General features: G+C 39.3%; 1 protein-coding gene across 3 annotated transcripts in view; it reads right to left on the bottom strand.

Moving 5' to 3' along the window:
* The window catches only part of LOC112160376 (AT-rich interactive domain-containing protein 3B), a 78,503-nt gene that overhangs the window by 26,016 nt on the left and 33,523 nt on the right, over nt 1-18,964 (bottom strand). For all 3 annotated transcript variants that reach the window (XM_024294848.2, XM_024294846.2, XM_024294847.2), the window contains 2 exons: nt 14,913-14,987; nt 13,547-13,619 (listed from right to left, as the gene is read on the bottom strand). In XM_024294848.2, coding sequence (XP_024150616.1) covers nt 13,547-13,619; nt 14,913-14,987 — 148 coding nt within the window. The remainder of the gene's footprint in view (nt 1-13,546; nt 13,620-14,912; nt 14,988-18,964) is intronic.

The following is an 18,964-nucleotide window of genomic DNA, read 5'->3' as shown; positions in this document are numbered from 1 at the left end:
GGAGCAGATGAAAATGCAGTTGGAAAAAGATCAGATTATTTTTCTGATGCATCCAATTGTAGACAATTAGATCCAGGAACATCTTTATTTTCCTCAAGACTGCACAGCTGGATAGCTCTGATAATGCTCGCCATTTTTGTTGCACCGGTAATGTTAGGTTGGGGTTATAGGAGGCTATTAGCTAGTGGTAGATCATGTAAACCAGTGGTCCCCAATCACTGGGCCGCAGACCTGCACCGAAAAGGAAGAAATAATTATACCCATTTTTTTTTTCTTTTGGGTCTCGACAATATTTTATTTTGAAAAATAACCAGATTCCCTCAGGTACACCTTAAATCACTTGAGCTGTAAAGTTTAGTAAAAGGAGCAAAATGAGCAGAAGTTTTCCATTTTTTAAGGTCCCAGTTTCTGAAAATCTATTTTCAAAATAAAAGAAATTTAGCTTAAAAAAGTCTGAACTTTGTGATGAAGATTTCCCTTTAAGGATTTCCCTTCTACGTCTGACTTTTAAGGTGTGATGGTTAAAAAAAGCTAAATAAAATGATCCAACCGTCGTAAAACTGTTATTTTCTAAATATAATATAAACGTGAATCGACCGTGTGTCCAACTTTATTATCTGCGTGTGTGAAACAGTCGCGTATTAGCATGTAGCACATTCTGCTACATGAGAACAACTGTCTCAATAATTCCGTAAATGGAGGAGGCTCCTGAGAATGATCTTTATTGTTCTTTGAAGTCGAAGGCTCTTCTTCAGTTTTCTCACAGACTCTTTTCTCCCAGAAGAAACTTTCCAAATGTGTTTGGTTTTTGTTAGCTTGCTAGCTTTGGGCTACTAGCTTAGCATTCCAGGTAGCCATGCAGGTAGCTTATTTAAGTGGAGTGACCAAGGCAGATGTTTCTTAAGAGAATCTGGCAGTTTTCCAAAAAAAGAACTTCCTTTAGGATCAGAAAATAAACGAAATAATCTAAATTAGTGCACGCATTTCTTTGTTTTGTTTGCGAACCGGTAAGGATCACTGTTCAAGAAAATGAAGCGGGTCTAATCATAACTAAAAGACTAGAAGAATGCTTTTAAAATGGCTCAAAACATGATCGGAATAGATCTGTAAACATATGTTTGTTTATTTGCCTTTTCATTTTCCAAAACCCCCCAAAACCAGCACAACAATCGAACAGTTCCTTTGAAAACAAAACACTCGAATCCACTCGAGGCTCTGGTTTCTGCTCCGTCTCTCCTGGCGACGTTGATTAAGAATCTCCCAGCTCTGCAGCTTTAAGTCTCACATCTTGGCACAGGTCGTAATTAAAGATGCGCGGCACCGAGGCGATCTGCGGCCGTGCAGCGGCCAGGCCCAAATGACAGAGGAAATAACAGGAAGGTGGAAAGGGATTGGGGGCAGGGATGAAGACGCAGAGGAAAAAACACAAAGAATAGCCTTGGCTGCAAAAAGAAACAAACAAAACAAACAAAAAAAACGTCTGGAGATTTTCATCTGATGCCACCCCAAACACATCAGGAAAACTACTATTTCCTTTTGTTTTTGAAGGAGGAGCATAACCACTGCAAATGCTCGCGCCACAAAGGCTGGGCTGTAATTTGCCAGCCGCTGGGTGGAGTGTCACCAAGTTAAAGATAATCTCAGAGCCCAAATATATCGAGATGGGAGCCACAAAATGTTTGATCGCAGATGCAGAGGAGGGGGGGCGGCTTGAGTTCAAAGAGAGCACTTTTTCCTTCTTTTAGATCCTGACTGGGAGCATTGATTAAAAAGCCGACTTGGCATGTGTGTATCATTAGGGGTGCCACCCTTTCCCTGAGAGACGAGGCCCCCGCGCTGACAGCTTCGGAGTTTTCCTTGGTGATTATCTTTGAGTGGCGCGCTGCCGTCCGCCGAGGAGGCGCTCTGAAAGGGAGAGCGCTTGTTTCTACACGGGCCGGCCGACGTCTCCTTTAACCTCTGCTCAGTCACCCTGGCACCCCGTCTGCCCTCGTGTGGTTTCCCCGTCTGCCCTCTTCATCCCTCATCCTCCGTTTTCCCCTCTCAGAGACACGCGACAGTCACTGCCCCCACCGCCGCCGCCGCCACCGACGTCTGCTCTCTGTTTGGACAGCCAAATCAAAAATGCTGCCACCCCCCCACCTTACTTATTGAGAGATCATTAATCATCGTGGTAAAGACAGGACACCCTTTAATCCCCCCAACCCCCCAGCCTCACCAGGCAGGACGTAGGGCGGCCCTCCACCTCTATCCCCCGCGGTGTTATCAAGTTTCAGCGGTTGTAACTGTAGCACAATGAACAGAGGGGGAAGGTGAAGACACAGGAGGAGGAAGGGGATAAAGACAGACGGAAAGACGAGACGCCGAAGCGTCACTTCTCCATCACGAGAATCGCCGGAATTTATTTATTTATCTTTTGAATATAAGGTTAAAACACTAGCAGGAAATCGGCCGAAGAAAGCTTTCAAATGCAAAAAAAAAAAAGAGCAAACGTCCTCACAATGGCGGGGGAAGGGGCCGGCTTTATTGTCCGGCCGACCAGGTGCTGCCACTTTCCAGAAGTTGTGGGGTGTTAACTAAAGGAAAATGAGGCCGTATCAAAGAGCCAGAGAATGTTCCTATTGTGGAGGGGTGTTTGTACAGAGGGCCCGCCTGTTACGAGGGCAGAGCAGGGGAGTAATATAATGCATGCACCGATCCCCCAGAGCCCATTCACGGTGTAATTGGTGTGGACGGAGCTCTTGGTCTCTCGGTTACAGTTTGGGAACTTCCTCTAATGTCCTGCTGGGAGGTCACTTTTCCCACACAACAAAAAAACATCCACAAAAGAAGAAGAGTGTGTTTCCTTCCATTTCCTACAGTGTTTAATTAAAGACAAACTGATGAAAATACTGTTTTTAACATGTTTTTATGGCATTTTTCTGATGACAGAGGACATATATGAAGAAAATTAGGCTTAAAATTGCATTTCTGCATTTCTGAATTCTGATTGTATTTGTGATGTAGAAAATACGCAACTTCGGAGGAGGGGGTGGGGTAGCTCGGCGCCAACGGTCCCGCCCACAATTCCGAGGTAAACTCTTGGCCCTAGAAACTATGGCTATGTCCAAAATTCCCACCCAAATCCCCAACTAATAAAAAACTATATAGTGCAGGACTACATAGTGCCCTGGATTTTAAAAGCAATTCCACACCATGTTTACTACATTTTTTTCCTTTTTTCTAAACCGCAGATTTGAAGTCACCAATTTTACGAAGTGAAAATCTAATCAATACGAACATTTTAGGTCTATGTACGACTCCCCTGAGTTATGATGATGAGAATGTGGATGGTGTTTTTAAAGGTTATGTTTTAAACATGCAATGCATTATGGTCTATATTCACTTATCTATTGAGCATGCTGGTTTTTTGTAGACTTCTGGGAAATTTCTGGGGCACTTGATTTTGGAATTATAGATTCAGACAGCACTACAAAATGGCGAGTGCACTGTATAGTGAGTAGTGAAGGAATTCAGACATACCCTATGTCCTAAAACATGATAAAAGGCTAGGCGTGCACAATACATTGCAAATTTATCGTCATCGCAATATCAGTCTGATGGCAGCTGGATGTATTTAACAAACTCCACAGAGCTCTTCTCGTCTTTTGCCAATCAGAAGGACCTCTTTTATGTTAGCTACTCGCCTCCTATGTAGACGTGGGTCATGTGGTTTATAATTTAAGATCTATTGAATTTATTTAAAGAAAACTGATGCAGTTAAATGGAAATGTAATAGTCGTTTTGCTACACGGTCATGCATCACAAGTCATATCCTCATTGCAGTATTGATCACTAATATCGTATCTTGCAGGTTTTTCTAATATCATGGAACCCCAATACAAGCTCTTTGATTTGGGCTAAAAACGGCATAATCCTGGTTTAAGGACTACTGGGAAGTCTTTTACAACCCATTTCCGGGTCAATGTAATGACCTACATTTGTGTTGGTGAAGTATATATAACTTAAGCGAAGTAAAGCCTAATAGGGTGGGATTATATAAATTTACTTCCTCTCACCTTTCCTTTCAATTAAACTCGTTTGACAAACTTAATAGTTAATGGTTTCAACGTGGCATGATCTGTATGCACAGAAGCTAATAAGTCTATTTATGATTTAAATATAACTGAATTATTTACATGGGGATGTAATACATGTATATATAAGTATATATAGCCAATATATATATATATATATATATATAGCCAACGTAGATGACCGGCGATTGTTGATGACGTCATCGAGTGGTAGTCGGATTTGAAGACACTATCTCTCCACTTGGAAGGATAAATGTATGGGTAAGGAATAAACTTGGCCAAATTATGCTAAGTTTGATATATCTCTGTATAGATATGTTTCGCTTGTTTGTCTTCTTTAGTTTTCTTTTTGTTTTCATTGCTTGAAAAAAAATCCAAATCTCCTTATTCAAAAATAGATCAAAAGATGATTAGAGTGGGCCTTTAAAAACCTAAACTGTTTACTAGTTTGGTAAACGTCTTTTGCTGTAATGTTTCCTCAAAAACACTTAAATGAGCGCCACATGATGAAACATAAACACAACGGCTGGTGCTGCAGCTAAACAGTAATCCCTCATTTTTAATCACAGCAATTTTCCTACTTTTCCCTCTAATTCAAGAAATATTTATCCGGGCCCATCAAGACCACAACAACTTAATGACACAGGCAACAAACTCCTGCTTACCACTTTATTACCATTAACAGACCTAAATGTGCTGCTGGGATTTTCCCCTCCAAAAAAAAAGCAAGGACAGCGCAGCATGTGGTCCTTCTTAAAGACCAAGTCTGATTAAAAAACAAGGTGATTTAGGTGTTTTTAATGTGTTCTTGTGGCAATTTTTCTGATGATGGAGGACATATATGAAGGAAATTAAGCTTAAAACTGTAAAAAAAAAGTTGTAAAGAACATTTCAAAGCTATATTTTATAACAAAAAAAAGAGTTTTTTTTTTTTTTTAACTTTGAAGTGAAACGTTGCACCTCTCGCTCAGTTTAGGTCCATAAGAACCAGGACCAAATGGTTCTTCAGTGTTAAAGTTGCAGACCCCTGGTATAAGTAATGTGTTGCCTATCGATGAAAAGCCGCTTTAAATTGTTTCTTACGACGCAAAGTCCTTTTTCTCTGCAGACCAGCTAGTTGACAATCCTGTCAGGACTTATGTTATGTCAAATACCATTGTACCTCAGGTGTTAAAGGTTCAAAGCTTAAAAAAAATGTAACAGGGTCGGTGGTTATATCAGTCTTTTAGGACCAAAAACGAGTATTTTTCACCCAAAACATGCAAGGTGTGTGGGGGGGTGTCTGTGTGTGATATTCCGGTTCTGAACTTCCTTCCGACTGATGATTTTCAGCCGCCAGAATCTGGCTTAAACCCTTTGGCTGGATAGCTCCAACAGGTTAGCGGTGTAAGTCACCAGGAGAGCATGTAAACAGAGAGCTCTCAGCGACGAAGAGTGGAAGACGGATGAGGCTGCTTTGCACCAACGATCAACAAGTCAGAGGAGAATTTCTAAGCAACTACTGCCACTCTGCAGAAATTATATCCTAGAAAACAGCACAGATTTATAAAATTTTGCTTAAAAAAAACGTCATAATCATAATTAAAAGACCCCTATTGGAAATGGATCAAAACATGAATGGAATCAGACTTTAAGCAACACTTAAAGGAGGATGAATCCTCCGGTTGCGATGTGTGAGGCTTTGTAGCGGGAGGAGAAGGAGAAACACCTCCCCATGCGCCTCTCCTCTTAACTGGTGATTTCAATGAACAGGAGTGACTCTGTCCATCACAGCCTGGAGCCATTAATCATCTCAAGTGGACAGCGCTGACAGGCAGCTGGCTGGATCACTCTTATTTTCTTCCTTGTTTTTTTTTCTTCCCCCGGCCTTCCTCATGCACCCTTGCTCCTCACTCCTCATTTTGCGACCCCTGCCTCCCCCAATAACAAGGCGACCGGGCGTCAAAACCATCACAAGCAATCACCCATCTGCGAAATCGAAACCTTTGCGGTGGTTAATAGCGTCAAGGCAGCTTTGGCTGCCGTTCTGCAGTGAGTGGAAGTGAGACCAGAAAGCCTGTAATGGATCTAATGAACAGTGATGTCGCTGTAACTCATCAGGGTTATGCACACTCCAAGGAGAGAGCAGCCTTAATGCATTTGTATGCACATGTCCGGCCATTAGCTAATGTTTCTCCTCGCTGCAAATGATTAATAAATACATGAGGTCGCCCGCTTGATTAAGGCTCAGATCCTTCTTTAATATTACAAGCAGCAAACGGGATCAGAGGTTAAAGCAAAACACGCAACTGAAATTCCTGTAACTTCAAGCGCCGAGGAAGTTAAAGGTCAAAAGTGTTGAATTATAATGTCTTCTGCCATTTTTTTCACACAGAGCCCCCATCAATGCCCCTTTTACTCACCGACACCATTTGGAACAGCTGCAAAAATTCCTGACCCATTAACACACATGCATGTTTTTCAGCGTGCAGGCAGGAAATGGGAATCCCTCGTAAGTTTTCCTTCCGCTGTTGCTTTCCTTTCATGACTTTAGAGGCCCCTCACCAAGGTGGGAAAAAGGCCGTCGCCATTTGTCTCTCTCTGTCCTGAGATTTCCGCGCGTAGAGACTACTCCTTACGTGCGGTACCCCCCTCATTTCCACTGGACTGCAGAGAAATGGATGGTGGTGTAATTAGAGGGTACTGTCAACAAGAACCTGGCAAAAGAGTGGATCCGGCCAAGCTGCTCCCTGTGATTAACGCTCTGGTTTGAGAGGTCAGCCTCTTGTCTACAGGTAGAGGTGAAGAACTCACCTCGGGTTCGCTGAAATTACACCCTTATGAAGGTTTTATCAGCTCCACAACATGTGTTCCTGTCATCAAGCATTTAAAGTTGTCTGATTTTCCCCTGACCAGCTGTAACGGGAAGAACTTTACTCCGTTTTAATGTTTTATATTGATGGGAAGCCTGAGGAGGTTTACTTCTTTTTGTTGAGGGCTGACCCCTGCACTTCCTAACCACTAGTCACTTCTTCAAATGACACAGCAACGTGATCCGCACAAGATGAATCCAGTTACACCTACTGGAAATGTGGTCAAGCCTCACAAACAGCAGAACTGATGCCGGTTCTGGTTCAGGCAGAGGGTTTGACATGATAAACTTAACTGAGGCAGAGAATTCTTCTCCATTCTCCCCCTGGTTGATGGATTTCTGCCTCTGACCAGCTTGAGGACGGGGTCAACCAAACACTCACAGTCTGCTGCAGAACAGAGATGCTAACAGGAGCCTGACAGATCCCCCCCCCCCTCCGATTCACCTTCATTCATTCATTACCCTCCAAACAAGACGTCAGTGTTTAGAGCACAAAATCGACTGCAGCCACAACTGGATCCATTCATCAAATCATTGTTGCTCCAGTTAAAGTGGGGCTGCAAACACAATTTTAAGGTTTTAAAACTTAAATCATACTTTGAGATTTAAATGTTGTGTTTTTATGAAGAAAACTTTATTGGCTCTTAGCAATAAGTAGTCTGCTTAAATGTACTATATCTACACTTAGTTTATATTAAAAGAATAGACTAAAGAGGTATACTTGAAGTTTACCATCTATATATTCTACACTTAGAATGTTTAAATTTAGTCTGATACAGTATTCAGTTAGAATACTTTATACAGTACATGGTCTACAGTGTACTTTTATACTTATACCTACTCAAAGACATTTAGTCTAAAGGTATGTTTGAGGTTTACTTTTAGAGTTGGGGCTACTGTCTATGTAATGCAACCTTAAAATGTTCCAATTTAATCAGAAGAAGTATTTAGTTAATATGCTTTGTACGCTACACATACACGGTATGTAGCATACTTGCAACACATACTCAAGTATACTAAAAGTGAGGCAGTATACTTTTATTTGGGTTAATATCAATATATTGCAAACTTAAAAAAGTCCAATTAACTACACATACTTTATAGTATACTTGCTATACTTATACTTACTCAAGTATACTTAGTCTATACTAAATGTGAGGCAGTATGTTAAATTTTTACTTTTTATTTGGGGCTACTATCTATATTTTGCAAACTTAAAATGTTCCAATTTAGTCTGAGGAAATATTCAGTTAATATACTTACTACACAACATGTACATGGTTATATAGTATCCTTGTTATAATTAAACTAAGTAAGAAAAAAAATCAAGTGTACTACTTTTTGCTGAGGAGAGAATGGAGTACATCTGCATATGATTTTCTTATACATAAATGTTTTGCTTCTTTTGACAAAGAACCTGACAAACAAAGCTCAGACTTTATTTATTTTTTTGTAATAGAAATTTGAGAAATGGAACCAAAAGAAAAACCCTGTTCTTAAATTAACACATTTTAATCAGCAGCTAAAGCTCTTAAAAGGGATAATATGTTAGGGACAGAAGATAGAACTTCTGATAATTCATTTTTTTAAATTATTTAAACGTGTCCATCAACATAATCCTGCAATCTAATGAGCATTACACGGGTCTTTAAATTTTAAAAACCTCGTTAGCATCATGCTAACAAGGTTAGCAGCGCTAACACTAAAGTAGCTGTTTTAATTGACCAAAAGGCATCAAAACTTACAGCAAAAAGTTGTTCTTTGCACTTGATGATAACGTATTTAAGCCATAGACATATATTGTTATTATTCTACACTCAAAGATTCAAGAAACATGTCTTTTAAATTCATCTTTAGCTACAAGTGCAAAAAAAAAAAAAAAAACGGGCAACAAAATACTTAGTTTCACTTCTATTTTTTTAAATAACAGAAACACTGAAAAAAAAATGAAAAATTGATCCATTAACAAAAGTTCTGTGATTTATTACATTTAAAATGACTAGTTTTCACCAAATTAAGATCTTCAGTTGATGGTTTATTCAACTTAAATTGTAATTTGATAAAAAGTAATATTTTCAAATGTAACAAATTATAGAGCTTTTGCTAATTGATCCAATGTTTCACTTTTTGCAGTGAAGCAACCTATCAACAATTACAATGGACTCAGATGTTTTTATTATGATAAAACCACTTTGCTGAAGCCTTAACTAAAGTGAAGGCCACAGATTCAAACTCTACAGGACTTTATCTGCTGAAAAACAACCAGGTTGCTTCCATCAAATGTCTTATTTTTCTGTTTAAAACTGTATTTTCCAAAACATTGTTTGAATTTCTTACTTAAAAGGTTTTTTTTTTCCTTCAATGTGTCAAGCTATCGTTTTTCTCCAGAAAAGCTCTGGTTTAGTATCATTGTCAATTTTTATTAGTCTGAGTCTTCCGGTGAAGGTTCACAGAGCTCAATCTGACATTTAATCCAAAGTTTACCATTAATCTCACGTTTAATGTTTAACCTGGCGTTTCCGCATCAGGTGTATTATCTGCACTGGCTCAGGAAAAAAAAACGTGTTAACTTGAAACTGTGCCACAGGAATAAGTGTTAGTGTTTGTAAACAACCTTCAGACTCAGTCATTCATGGCTGCTTTAATCAGTAGCAGAGATACAGGAGCGTGGTGACCTGCTTTGGTCAGGAGAGCTAAACTGAATGAGCAGAGAACCAGGGCAGAATGACATGAAAGAAATAAAACATTAAGCTCTGATTATTTCAGTCATGAGGCTCCCATGCACAAACAGAAATGTGCAAAACCGGAAAATAAGAAGACTGGAGTAAAGAAAAAAATGATGAATTGTCTAGAATTGTTTATTTTACACTACTCAAAAGTAACATTGAACACTGAATAATTCTGCAACATGAAACGTTTTTTTTGCCAATAAAGTTACTTTTTAATAGCTTTCTTATGCAACTTTCTTCCACTAAAAAGTAAAAGAGGGAAAATGGAGAACTAACATAACATTTTAGTATATGTACAGGAAACTTTATCTTTAAATGCATTAATAATGTCCCTAAATTATTAAATGAATGAAACACTTAAACAAATATTTCATAAACTAATGAGCGAATTGTTTGGTTATCATCACACAAGAACACAGCAAAACAAATACCAAATCTCACTGAATGATCCGCCCTGTAATTAGGCTCTTCTGTCCATCATAAAAATGGTTTGATTTTACAAAAATGTCTCATTTTAAGGCTTCCTGTTGGTATAGAAAGATAGATTTTCAAGCACTGGTCATTTTCCTGCAGATGTTTTTCCCACCTCCGCTTCGATATGTTGTGTGAAAGAATCCACATAATTGTTACGTATGTGAGATCAGCCATAAATCCAGCATGTTTCTATAAGAAGTCATCAGAATGTCTAAGATTTATCCCCTATTTCTATTTAATTAAGGCCAAATCTCTATTAGCTTTCCTGGAAACGCAAGCTGCAATCTTCATATTATATGGAGACCGTGGCATTTCATTTAAATGACGAGACTCGACACTTTTTTCTTTGCATGCCATTTCCTCGCTCTCGAAAAATATCCAGTTTCATGAATCAAGCAGCAACCCCCCCTTTAACAGCTTCTGCGGGAGGAAAACAGAATGGAAGTGGCTGCAGATCTTTATCAGAGGTGCTTTTGTTCTTTTTGTTTTACTCCTAATGGAGGACTGTGCTGAAAGGCAGGCAGCTACTTCTTTGTGCAAAGTGACAAAGTGCAGTTCTCTGAATGACTGCAGCACAAAATAAAAACATGCATAGAAATAATTAAGCTGGGCTCTTCAATGTGCCATGAAAACATGATTTTTGTTGCCAAAACCCCCTAAAGGTTTGCAAACCTGGCAACCAATTTACCATCAAGTGTTTGAGATAGTGCTTTTTTTATTTTTTATAGACATTGATGTTGCTACTCAGTAGAACATTAACAAAGTTAAGTGAAAGATTGTTGGACAAATGGAGCCTCTAAGGCTGTGGTTCAGCGAGCACCCCTCTCCTTTTCGGTCTGGTTATGGGTTCAATTCCGAAGCCTGACAGTCATCTTTGTCAAAAACCTTGAATGCTCTGTGGTTTAATCACGTAAATAAAAAAGTTGCAAGTCTGAAACCATTTTTTTGTGTGTTTTTCCTGCACTTGAATGGAGTTTTCCTCCACAAAATAAACTCATAAACGGGTGTTTCACAATGGTCAGCGAGTCTTCTGCTAGTTTCTTTGGTCTATTTTTGGATCTGTGATGAACCTATCCGTGGTTTCCCCACCAGCACTCCTGAACACGAAAAAAGTGACTGACAAGGTTTTTACTAGGACTGTAATGAGCATCTAAAAAATTTGTGATGTCCAAAACAATCGCTCATTCACGATCTTTAGAAATAGAGGAAGGGGATAGCAAAAATACACTTCAGGCAATATATTACCACTCTAAAATGCAGAACAATGTTGTATTTTAAGCGAAAACTGAACTTACATGTGTACGTTACCGTCACTGGAAGTCAATAAATCTTCCAAGTGGAGTGACAGTACAGGTTTTTTTGAATTTCCATTTTTCTGTGTGAAAAAAGTTAGACTGAAGTTCAGTTTATTCTGAAAAAACAATTTTGTTTTAAAATATAATCATCATTTTGAACAAAAAATATAGTGAATTAAAGAATATTACAAATATCTTATGTTAAAAAATGTTATTTTATGACTGCTAACTAGCATGGCAGAAAAGTCGCACAAAATGTAAAAAGTTTTTTGATATTTCCATAAAAAGGAAAAAAGTTAGTTTGTAAAACATGTCTGAACTTGGAAACACTTTTGTATGTTCAGATAAATGGGAGGTGTTGCTGTGTCCTCATTTATGATCTTCTTGTCATTAATCTACTTGAATTGTCAGAATAATTTGAGGATAAAAAACTGTGGAAAACCTTTTTATTAATTTCTTATTAAATGATCCAAAGCAACACTAGCTGTGTTTTTATTACACATATGCACAAAACTTTATCGAAGTTCTAGAAATGTTGTGAAAACACAATTTCGTACGATGAGCTCCAGGCACTGCACAGCTGAGCATGGTATTCGACTGTTGGTCACATGACTCATAAATTTGATTACAGTTTTGTAAAATTTGTCAATTTCAATATGCTCCAAAAACCGCCTCCTCCAAGCGCATTAAACTTTTTTTTCAATAAATGAGTTTTTTTTTATTGTCGTGTTTCTATTAAACAAATTTAGTATCAAAAATCCAATTTATGCAATTTCATACGCAGCTAGTGATGTTTTTTATGTTTACTGTTGAAAATCACCAGAAACTTGAAAGAAAAAAAGCATACTAGACAAAATTTCTTTCTTTTAAAACCTTTTGGATTTTATCTTTTATGTTTCGTTGATTCTGATCTCCAGTTCTGAACAAATAATGGAGTTTAAATTCATATTATTTTAATTTTCATAGATCGAGTAGCAATCATTCAAACAGAATATCCTGAATATTAAGAATTAAATCTGTGAATCTTTGGTCTTGATGTGTGAATACAATCGCTGCTTAAGTCCAGGTTTACTTCTTGTCACCTACAACACTCTTCAATGTCTCATTTTAAATGGAAAAAAGAAGCAGAAAGATAAAATGATTGGCCTCAGACTCAGCAACCGAACTGGAATCCAACAAATATTCCTCATTAGCTCAATGTCACGTATCGGACGAGCGCAAACACATGCATTATGGGTCGTTAAACAGCAGGACATGCACATTGATCAACTGCTTTATGGCACATGGGAACAAACCATCACATGCAAGCATCACACATCTCTCTGAATAATAATGAGTCAGAAACAAAACATGGCAGCGGAAATCCCGGAAATCTGAATTTTTGACTGAACGACGTATAAGTTCTGACTGCGTTCTCGTTCCATAAAAGCCTAAGCACATAAGCGGCGTGAGTCTGAGCGATCCAGCAGTCAAAGCAGCACATGGTCAGCTGAGCTCGCCTGCGTGCTGACCAACTTAATAAGTTGTGCCACTGACAGATCTACTTGACTCTGATAATGCAGGATCAGCTGAGGCAGATCTCACCAGCTGACACCTTAAGGCCTTTACTCAGGGGAAGGGATTTAGGCGAAGATTTCTAAGGACGTGCGGTGTGAGTTACAAGATGTCTTCTAAGTTGATCAGTGAACTTGCATGCTTGACATGTAGACAAGAAACAGCAGACCAGCAGAAACTAATGTGGTTTCTGAAGGCCGGCATCCAATCGTGTAATCAGAAATAAATTCAATGTAAAAAAAAAAGGTCAACTTCCTCAGGAAATGATGGAAAAGGAAGTTGTGTGGTATTTCCCACATAGGCAGAGATCGGGTTTTTATAAAACATCTTTAAATCTTGAAGGTTATAGCAAATGTGAACACAAAGATGATTAATTAAACTTTAAAAAACCTGCAAATATGTGACCTATTCAAATTAAACAATAACCGTTTTCCCTCACAAAGGTGTAACACATAATAAAAACAATCATATGCTTACAGGATTAGACGAAATGCATTAAAAAACTGTAAACCTTGATTTTTGCGACAACATTCAGATGCTATAAATGCTGAGATAATTCCTGCTTACCGCGTTTCTGCATGAAGGTGAAGAGATCGTCCAAGAATTCCTTCCGTTTGGGATCGTTGTCCAGCTCGTAGAGCTAAAAGAGGAGAGAAAAGTATAAAGGCTTGCAGGTTTTCCGAATATGATGAATCACCAGTGAAAGCAGGACTGTCCATATCCCTGACCATCCTCTCTGACAGGTGACCACGTGGAAACTACCACCAGAACAAAAACACATTTACAAACGTTCGCTTCAATATTTTATTGGTATGTTGGCCTTCAGGAAGGATTGTCTGAAGCTTAAAGGAAAAATTTAAGAGATAAATTTGCAAGATTTCCCTACACCTGGGACAAAAAGACACAAATCGTGTCTGAAAGTGAGCTGGAAGCCGACTGAAAATGAGCGTTTTTGCTCACATGAAGGAGAACGTACAGTAGGTTCTGCAGCACTGTCGATGCAGTGAATTATTCAGGGGACCACTAAATGTCTTTCCATTACACCAGTCACTCACTATATTATGGTTCATGTTTTGTGGTCTTTTATAGCACAAGTTTACTTTTTTTGCATTCTGATTGGCTGTAGACCACTGTCCTAATCTACACAAATCTTCGATTGGAATTTTGCATTCACTCTATAATACTGGACTTATTTTAGAGATTAAACAAAAGAAAAGCATGTCTGAGAAAAGTGTCTATAAAGTGTGTAGTGAGGGGTATTACAGCCTTAAAACATTTACAGCATGTCCCATAAGTCTCCATACATAGGAGACATGATACATTCTATACATATGTGGTTCTAACATGTATTTCTTTATATCTCAAATACTCCAGAAAATGCATTTGAAAAAAGAGCAACGGCTTGAAATCATCCTGATGGCCAGTTCAGTAAGCAGTCGTATAGTTTCAAGCGCATTTAACAGAAAACATGGAAGGAGTATGAAAAACCACACTAGATATTTACCTTAATAATCCCAAAGAAAACTGGTAGTAAGACTTAATGTCAAGTTAAAAAAAACAGGAAGTGTTTTGGATCAAGCAAGATGTTCCAGACAAAATGGCAGTCCTATAGAGCGTATTATATAAATAAAATTATTGATGTCAAGAAATGTATATTTTTCCTTTGTATGAAGACTTATGGGACACTCTGCAAAATCATACTTGACAAATTTCATCTTCAAGGGGTGGATAAACCCCGTCCCCCTTTCCCCTCATTTTTTCAAAGAGCTCTCCGTTTACACGCTCTTCCACTAGCTTACAGCACCTCGCACCCCAACCTAACATTACCAGTGCATCAAAAACGACGAAAAATATCAGAGTTATCCAGTCGTACAGTTTTGGTCCTCTTCTCCACAACTCTGGAGTTAAATCTTCATTTTGAGGGAACACTCACCTTTGCAAAGTCTCTGGAGGCTTCTCCTCTTCCTCTGCTGCTGTCAGCCTCATCTGTCCACCCTCCACTGCCATTCTGCAAATGCCAAGAAAGACGAGATAATCAAGGTCAGAGAGGAAATAAATGAGCAGAGCGGTGTCGTCTGCGTGGAAAACAGAGAAGCCGAGAGGAAAAACTCAGACAGAATCTGAGAACCGATCTGTGTGTTGTGGTTCTCCGTGCTTTGTGCTTTTATTTGACAACATCAAACCACCTTCAAAGTACTTCCTGTGTTTTCTTAACATGACTAAACTTTTATGTTGTCTTCCTTTAATGTTTATTAAAGTGTAAATCGGTTTTGTGGACATCCTGTTTTTTTACACTAAGTTTATGTGACATTTAAATTTTGGAAGTAATCCGGGGGTGAGGGTGGGGGCGGGTCATCACTAGTGACTATGAATGTCTGTTCTCAGTGTAGAGTTGGTGACTTTATAACACAAACCCTGCATTTTCTTTAAATTTCCTTTTCTTTAAACATTAAAGACGTCTCTAATCTATGTTTGATGGATATCTCTGTTTTTGTGACATTTTTTTGTAAATATTTGCTGACAGGAAGCAGAAAATAATTTGCCTCCTCAAAGATTGGACATTTGTTGGATGATGTTTGTACACCCGCCCATGATTGTGATCATTTTATGGCAGTATCGGCTGGAAAGAACTTTGTTTTCACTGTTCCAACTACTGGCTGTACTTGAGAACTGGACCTTGTAAGTTTGACATCACCCATACAAAATGGGTTGCTTCTGGATCCATTCAAATGAAGTCAATTCTTTTTTTTTTTTTTGCCATATGGATTCCGCCATGTTGTCCATGTGCTAAATAGTCCTCGGGCAGGACACTAAGCCCCACATTGATGTTGGTGGTAACAGGTTGGTGACAGCGTTAGGCACAAACAGGAAGTGGCTCCAAGAAGGCCAAAAATCCCATAGTCTTCTATTGAGAAATAGTAATTTCTCAGTCCTTCTATTTGTCAGAATAACCATTCTTACTGTGATACATTCTTCTTAACATCTTTGTTTGAATTCCTAATTTCTATTAAATATATTTTTAGTTATTTAAGTTATAAACTGACCAATCAGATGCCTCAGTAAAAGCATGTGGTTCCCGCTGGCCTCACCTCGAATGTTTGACAGGTTCTTCTGAGCCTACTTTCAGTGGAAAGGGGTATGGATTTTAAAGAAGCTAACTTATGATTGGTGACAGTAGATCCTCTACAAACGTGACTCAGACCAGCAGGTTTTAGAATGGCAGCAGCAGTCTCAGGAAGCCACGGTGATGGCATTGGCCTGATTTTGTGAGGGCCAGAGGTAAGGTGTTTTCTATGATTGACATCAATTCCTTGCTTTGTCCAGTAAAATAATATATGTTGATGGTCTATGCACGTTTCGGGCTTCAGCATTCAAACACGCATTGAAAGTTAAGGCAGGTGAACTTTGACCAATCAGGGCCTCGGATTTGGTAGTGATGCATGGTTGGTATCCTTTCAAAACACAGAAGTCCCAACCAATTAAAATCTGATCACAAAGGAGAAATTAATAATTGTGGTTTACGCCCGTCTGGTATTAGATGACACCAAGTCTTTCATGTATTGGAATAGAGCTGTGAAAGAAAAGCATGGAGTAAGATTTGAACCGCTTCAACATTTCGTACCATGCCTCTTCCATTTGTGACTGCATGCATTAGTATCAGGTAGCAACGGTCCAATGTAAACACTGTATGCTAAACCAACGTTCAAGAATGCATGCTTGAGCGTGATTCACGCTGTGTATGTCACATAAAGCGCTTTGGACCTTCGAGGAAGGTAGAAAACTGCTCTACAAATAAACGCCATTCACCATTTTGGAGGCAGATGACTTCACTAAGCAGTGATTGGTCAGAATTGGGCTAAGTTTCTTTGGCAACAACTCTGGCCAATTAGGAGGGAGCTTGTTGGAAGGCCACACCCCCTACCACTTGGAAACAGGTCAACAGGAAATCTGTCATTTTGAATGTTGGACCATTGATGGGACGTTCCTCAAGTTCCAACGAAATAAAGTCAATTCAGTTCCGCTTTATGGATAGCGCCCAATTTTGCCATTTTGGGACCAAACGACATTAGTATGCAGTGATTTGTCCGAGAATCTGTCAATCAAATGCTTTGAACGTTTAAGGAGGGGTACCACAAGCTCTTATTGAGGCATCTGATTGGCCAGTTCTAACTTAAATAACTTGCAATAAAGAAAATATATATTGAAAAAAATGGCTTAGCAAGAACGTGTTATAAAGAGGTACCAGAGCAAGAATGATTATTTTGACAAACAAAATGACTGAGTAATGGCTGTTCATTTTTCAATAGAAGTCTATGGGATTTTGGCTTTCTGGGACTACTTCCTGTTTGGAACGCGATGGGGGAAGGGATGATCAATCCAGTTCTCTCTATGTACTGTCTACGTGTAGGACGTGAGGCTAATTGTATTGAGGCCTCTGATTGGTCAATTAATAGCTTGTACTACAAAATAATTAAGACGGATTAGAAAGACAATGTTTTTAAAAAAAGGTAGCAGAGCAAGAATGGATATTCTGACATATATAATGACTGAGAAATTGCTGTTTATTACTCTAAAGAAGTCTGGAGCCACTTCCTGTTTGGAACACCAGGGGGGAGGGGTCACTCAGTCCAGGTCTTTTATACTATCTATGGTTCCGACAACTTTTCTGTATGTTGGAAACAACATAAATGTTTCATCTACAAAATACTGGTTCCATGGAGGAGTGGACGCTGCAGAGATGAGTCCTCTGAGAGGCTGTGAGGACCAAACGAACCAACGTCTGCAAACAAATGTTGGCTTCCTCTCAATGAATTCATCCAGAGGTTGAAGGAGGAACCCCTGGAGTTATTGTGCCCCTGAGCTCCAAAAGCCCCCTTCCCCCTTCATCCTCAAACATCTCCATTTGACCCAAACCATCTGCATCTGGGCCCGCCCTGCCCCCACCCGTGTCTTCTGACCCAGCTGGATACACGGGCCCCCCATCCTTCAATCTTAACGCAGCTGTGACGGGTGGCCAAGTTCATGGAGTGTAGCTATCAGAAGAGGCCAGAGGAGGGTGGGCTGGTCAGCAGCCACGGCGCACATGCATGCACACACGCACACACAAAACGTGCACTGCTGATGGCGGCGGCGTGGATGTTTGTGAGCGCAGAAGAGGGGTGGGGGCAATGGCCCCACAAGACGGGAAGGAAGGAAAATAAGGGCAGAAAGGAGTGCACGGTATGTGCCGAGCAGGAATGTCTCCTAAAGACAAAACCTATAAAAGCATCAGGAATCAAAACAAGATCCGTTCGGAGGGGGGACGTTAATAGCTGCTGCTCGGGGTCTAGTTTCAACTGGTAGCCCATTGGTCAGTGGCAATTACAGGGCCTGAAACAAGAGCCCCGAGGGCAAAGGTTGTCAAGGCCCCTGAGAGCAAGTCATTTTCACCCTCTCACTCTCCTGTGTAACCGCTGTCAACATTCATGCTCTCTAAACAAATATTCATTAGCTACGAACTTGCAACACAACTAACTGCTTTAAGGTTACTAATTAATTTGAGAAGGACATTTACAACTAAAGGAAAAAAAAATGTCTGCCCCTGCAGGAATGCGAATGTTTGTCACTACGTTCAACATTTTTGAACCAATAAAACAACAATAAGTAACAACGTTTTTTTTTTATTAAACATTAGGAAAAGAAACAACTAGTAAATCAGTGTTCAAACCTAAAGAGAGATATATATTTTCCATGAGTACAACATTACATAGGAGATTATGTAAAGGTTCACACAAAACTTGACTATCTCTGTTAAACTTTAATCTTTTATAAATGATTATGACTTCGGATAATTCTCATTTTACAAGAGTGGTCTAAGCCAGTTGTCCCCAATCGTTTAAGGCCACGTTTAATGTCAGACGATGTTATCACAGACCGACAAAGTGAGCCTTCGATTTTTCATTTTATCCTTCAGTTACCTTTAATCATTGAGGGTAAATTCTATCC

The sequence above is a fragment of the Oryzias melastigma genome, linkage group LG3 (assembly GCF_002922805.2).
Source record: "Oryzias melastigma strain HK-1 linkage group LG3, ASM292280v2, whole genome shotgun sequence".
Lineage (NCBI taxonomy): Eukaryota > Metazoa > Chordata > Actinopteri > Beloniformes > Adrianichthyidae > Oryzias > Oryzias melastigma.
This window is presented reverse-complemented; position numbering and strand designations above follow the sequence as displayed.